Source organism: Belonocnema kinseyi, chromosome 4 (genome assembly GCF_010883055.1).
Source record: "Belonocnema kinseyi isolate 2016_QV_RU_SX_M_011 chromosome 4, B_treatae_v1, whole genome shotgun sequence".
NCBI lineage: Eukaryota > Metazoa > Arthropoda > Insecta > Hymenoptera > Cynipidae > Belonocnema > Belonocnema kinseyi.
The window spans coordinates 3,652,576-3,658,694 of record NC_046660.1 but is presented as its reverse complement, the minus strand read 5'-3'; the positions used below and the strand labels follow the sequence as shown (position 1 = coordinate 3,658,694).

General features: G+C 31.3%; 1 protein-coding gene across 2 annotated transcripts in view; it reads left to right on the top strand.

The window, feature by feature from the left end:
- The window catches only part of LOC117170695 (cadherin-89D), a 52,972-nt gene that overhangs the window by 13,074 nt on the left and 33,779 nt on the right, over window positions 1–6,119 (top strand). For both annotated transcript variants that reach the window (XM_033357671.1, XM_033357672.1), the window contains exon 2: window positions 76–225. In XM_033357671.1, the coding sequence (XP_033213562.1) occupies window positions 138–225 (88 nt within the window). In that variant the 5' untranslated portion in view covers window positions 76–137. The remainder of the gene's footprint in view (window positions 1–75; window positions 226–6,119) is intronic.

The following is a 6,119-nucleotide window of genomic DNA, read 5'->3' as shown; positions in this document are numbered from 1 at the left end:
ATCACAAAAATATAATTTGTTGTTTAAATATACCTGTTAGATTAATGCATACTGTTGATTTTTGTGACGTTACAGAAAAATGTTCAAGAGAAATAATGCTGACAAATATATGGTTATAAGGCAGTAAAAACGAAGATATGGCAGCGTTCAATGCCGCATGGTTTTTTCAAATAATTGTGGTTCTTCTGATTATCTTAGTAGCAGTTCAAGATAATTACGTAACAGGTATGTAGCTATACAATTATGTGTACATATAAAGAATGTTAATTTAATTCTAAATTTAATAGCGGGTCTGTTCTTCATGTGCTCTTATTGAACACAAATTTAGTAAGTTTATATCTCATTTTTGGACTCAAAATTCGCAAGGCAAAATAAACAATTTTGTAAGTCGACTATAAAATAGTCAATATCTAAAAGATAATGAAAAGCGATGTTATTTATTTTATTATATAACAATATACAATAATATTATAATATAATATTTTAAAAATAAACAATAAAATTTATTGAATTTACTAACCCGGAATGAAAATAACCTAAAGAACAATTGAGAAACGGAGAATTGAGGATACATATACATAAATACTCGACATGATGTAAGGAACTTTTATGTACACGACTCTATCCTGATGAGGAAAACGTATATTTTTCGAAATGTCGAATAATGTGAATAAAAGATTCTTTCAACACCTTAATGCTTTGGTTTAAAGTATGTCATTTTTAACATCTCATTCATTGTTTTAAATATTGACTATAAAATATATAGTAAGCGCAGGTAAATATCATTAATTAGAACAGTATTTTTATATTTGAAGGATCCCTGGATATAAGGGCGTAAGTTTCACATTTTGGAAATGCGTTTTATCTGCCAACATTAATTTTTTTATCGACTGTAGAAGATTATGGTCCAGTTCGAATTAAAAGTGAAGCAAAACCCTGGTTTACTTGTTTAAAAAAAGTGATTAATTCTTTTTGGCGTTTCTGCTAACGATTCTATAAAGCTAAGTAATAGCTCGAAAGTGTTTTCTGGTGTTTTAAATAAAAAAATGGAAAAGTTATGCAACTTTCTGTGAATTAATATTTTCTTTTTTGTGGACCTTCCGCACCATTGACAAGCATTATTCTCAGAGGTGATTGCTTCTTTCAGGATGTTCCTTTAATAGTGTTCATTAGAGTTTAGCAATAGTTTGAAAGTGCTTTCTTGATTTCTTTAATAATGAAGAAAAAAGTTGTGAAACTCTTTCTGAGCCAAAATGGGCATTTTTTAGGACGCGCCAAACCATTCAAAAGAGTATTTCTCGGAGTTAATTCCTCCTTTAGGATGTTTCTTTTAAGGCTCCATCCCAGCTGGAAATTTGTGTAGTTCTATGCTTTACAGTATAAATATTAAAAAATAAAAAAAAACGTTTAAAAATATGGTTCATGTATTCTAAAATTTCGCGAAAGCATGAATACAACTATGGCAAAAGCAATATTTTTCCTGTTATATTCTTTAAGAAAAAATTCCAAGTTTCATCTTTATGAGAAATTGTATATGTGCAGACAAAAAATTACCACGGTTCACGATAAAATTTCTAATTTTCATTAAAAAAAATGGTTAATGTCAATTAAGAATAACATTACATGTTACTGAAAAAAGTTATAAAACTGTCTAAAACGTACAAAAACAGTATACTAAACAAAGAAAAATTGCAATCTATTTTAATTATTGATTTAAAAATTATTTTACATATATTCCCGTAAACAGTCAATTCATTTCACATCTATATAAATTAATTTAATTATATATAATTCATTTGCTAAGAAAAGAGTCAAAAACTTGTTGTTTTAAAATTTTTGAGCTGTGGCTTATGAGGATGGTTTTTTCATTGACTTTTAATTCTGTAGGTACAGGATAATGATTAAGGATACCAATTGCTAGGCAATAGATTTAGGTAATCTAGTGTTTAAAAATGTAACATATGTATTTATTCTATGAGCAAGACCTTAAATATTTATGTATGGACGAAATACTCGACCATATCGTTAGTGTATAGAAATAGCCCGTGTGAAAAAATGTCCGAACAGTCTGGTTACAGGTCTGGACCAAATCTGGATTTAGCTAGATGTCTAGTCTGGAAGATCTAATCTGGCTGAGGTCTGACGCCGGTCTGGCTTAGGTTTGACCTTATCTAGACCGTTTAGCCTCGAAGGACTGTTCTGGCCCAGGCTTGGCACTGGTCAGCTAGCCAAGACCGAAAAAAATCATAAGTTCCATTACCAAGTTTTTTGACATACTTCACAAAATTTACAGGGTGTCGGAAATTATGGAAAATAAGAAATTCAAACTATGAAAACACGAATTTATTTTTTATCTTGAGAGTCTGGTCTGGTCTAGGCTTGGCGCTCATCAGCGTGCCAAGAACAAGAAATCTAAGATCGATACAGTAAATTCTTTCTTAGATTTCAAAAAAGTTACAGAGCCTATAATGAAATTTTTTAAACTAAAAAAGTTTATAGTGAAATTTTTTTATCCAAGTCATTAAAAAAATCAAGTTTTCCCAAGTAATTGTAATTCATTGCTTGGCCCTTATTATTTTCCTAATAATATATTAATCCAGCCGAAAGATAGCACTGGAAAGGCAAATTTTTCAAATTTCATAGGATGTCTAGCTGAAGGCTTGGCTAAAAATATGATTTGGAGTTGCCAGTAAAGACTTCACTGAAATTCAAAAACATGAACGATATGATCTTCAACGTTCAAACATTAATCGATCAGCCATTAACTAGTCGCTGACGAGCCAATAACTCGCGGCAGACCAGTCTATAACTAGCGGCTTGGTCAGCCCCTGCCTAGCGGCTGAACAGACGGTCTGGCCTGGGGCTAGCCAAAAAAAAACGTTGCACTTTTGGCCAGGCCCAGGTCAGACCATCTGGTCAGCGGCAGGGCTGGAAACCTGGATGTCTGGTCGGGGCCAGGCCAGCCCCAGAAGAATTTTTCCACACGGGAGTGGGTGTAAAAATTAACCAAACGTTTTGAATGAAATTTATATTTTTGAAATTATAAATAATATCGAACCTGTACTAATGTGCGCAGTACCGCGGCTGTACTGCACGCCAGTACTGCCGAAAATTACAAGCCAGTACTGGTCCAGCAGAGGCCCGCTGTTCTAAAAATCCGGCAATTTGTACTGATTCAGTACTGGGTCAGTTGTGTATTTCCACCTGAGATAGAGCTAAGTAACAGCTCGAAATTACTTTTTTGTTAAAAAAAAACTCAAATTCATTAAAGTTAAACAGTTTTTGAGTCTTGTAAAATTTGAGTATTAGCACTTATGCCCAGGGACCCTCCATACACGGTAAAAAAAGGATCAATTTGGTTTTAGAGAATTTTGCTCCAACGATCATTTGACTCTCGATATCATAATGATCAGTCCATTCGGATCAATTTGATCTTATTTCTTGGTTCATTTGCCAAACTAAACAAAATAGCCGCAAATTCTTGGCGCCTGTGTCATAACGACAAAACCTAAAAATTGTATCTATCCTCACGCTAGTGACAACGACACGCGGAGAGACTTTGGATATTAATATTTCTTTTGTCGCATATCCACAATTCAAATAAAGTGTATGAATTAAGGGATAATCGAGGTTCGGTTAGAAAAAGTCGAATAGTGACTATGAAAATGCAGACTAATATCTTTGATTAGAATAAATCGTACGAATTTTAGACACATAAAAAATTACAGTATTTCTAAGTTGCTGTATTAAATTTTATAATGGATTCAAATAACGAAAATTAGTATAGTGCTTTGAAAGAAATGAAACAGAATATTGAACATTTCGTTACGAACACCTTGCAATCTTTCTAAACCACTGTACGAAAAATGGGGGTCACGTGATGTTGTGTCTCAAGTTGGCGCATGGAAAAAGGAAAGACGGAGAGAAGTGTATGAATGCACACTTTTACATGGACTTCATATACTTCTTAATATATATGTGTGCATACGCTCGGATGGTCGCTCGCTGGCTACAGTGGGTTTGTTTCCGAAGATTTAACTAATACCTATAAGCATATGTAAATCTATCTTATATCTATAAATCGCACGCATTTCGCTGAGACTCTTGATTCAATCGGTCCTTATATACTAAACGAGAGAAACGTATCACTACTTGTGAGAAACTTACAGTGCTAGGTCAAAAATTTCAGGTGCTCCAAACTAAATTAACTATTTATCACATACAACCACCCACCCGCCCCCGCCCCCCCCCCACACACACATATATATTGAAAATACATTTAGAGATTTCGGAATCTTTCAAATTTTATTTTTCTACTCTTTATTATTAGGTTTTTCACGATTAAAATAAAAACTACGCACCCTATTCAAAAGTGATTCTTAACAAATTTATACATCTTTTTCAAATGCACAATTTCTGTCTTCTCGTCTTTTTCCGTATTTTGCATGTGCTTCAAGTTTCGAATCATCATTACGATAAATTGTTCGTCTTTTTGAATACTGTATATATCCGTGGAGAGAATGCTTGAATCTTGAAAAAAAATTGTCTCAAAAGTGTTTCCAATGCTCTCACTTTTTGATTTTTTATCTAAAATGGCTGGCTAAAGAACTTGACCTTTAGTTTAAGACACACAAAAATATACCAAAGGCGAAGTCAAGCTGTAAACTCTTTCGAAAGTTATATATCGTGCTGACAAACTAAGCATCTTCAGACTAACATAAAGACAGAATAATTAAAAAAATACATTTTTATGTATTGAGCGACAGTCCTGGAGTTTCAGGTTTTTTTTATTTTATAAAATGTAAAAGTAATTATTAGCTCATTTGAGAAAAAATCACGGTTATTTATACCAATAATCGGTATATTCTTTATATATGTAATATGTTGAAAGATAGCAATACAAATATTAAAAATTATAATGCTTAGAATTATCTCAGGGCGTCTACTCAAATTCTGTAAAAAAATTCCCTGACAATTCTATGATGTTGCCAGGTATCTATAGATTTTCCCAAGGTATAATTTTCCTGAATAATGAGCCACTCAAGTATTAAATATTACATTCTTTAAAGCAATTCTGACCCTACATCCCTTAAAAAGTATTACATAATACTTAAAAAAAACTTGTATTATCCATTTGTAAATGGTTAAATGGTAGTTAAATAAGTTTATTAAAAGTGGTAAAAAAAGAGGAATAAATGAAGCGTGGTCCAAAAAAAGATTTTTTCTAAAATGTCTGCCCTACAAAATTTTCCTTTTGATGTCAATATTTTTCCTGAATATTGTCATTATTTATTAAAAAAATATTTAGGGATCTCTCAAGTCAATTTTTGCACAAAATTGCTTTTTTCATTTTAACTATTAATTTATCATTTTACTTAAGTACATATGCATTTTATCCTTTTTCTATTCTTATGTAAAAAACCATTAACAGCGGAAACTAAAATAACATAAGCAATTTTTTGCAAATCATGGGCTCAAGAGATACCTAAATTTCTTCTAATTCTGCCAATATACAGCGGACATTTTACACGAAAAGGAACATTTTTTAGGCCTACCAGAAAAATGAGATTCCTCATTTTTTGTTATAAATTTATTTTTACTTTTTTAATAGTTGCTTAAAATTCGGAGCATATTTAACACATTCATATTTTCAGTAAAATATATTCAGGAAGAAATTCTGTTCGTACCTACTGAAAAATGTGCAATTATATCAGACAACAATTTTGAACATTTCCCTTCAAAATTAAGATGAAAAAATAATTATCTATTATTTAAAGTAGATAATATTATAATAATAATATATATTATTTAAAAGAGGATAATTAAAAAATATAGAAAATTCTTATTTTTGTTAAATTGGTAGTACATTTTATATTTGTAAAGTTTTTATTGAGTTGAAAGTGACATGGGTTTTTCTTTAATTGGAAGAGGCCATTTTTTATTTCTAAGATTTCTATTGTGTTTAAAGAAAGAATTTTTCATTATCGGTTTTTTTTTAATTACAAGAAGATAATTGAAAAATATATGGGGCATTATTCCTCAACTGCCCCAACTCAAAAAGTCATGTTTTTCGATTGTCTCTAAATTCTGGGAATATGTTCGCCTACCCAACAGTAGTT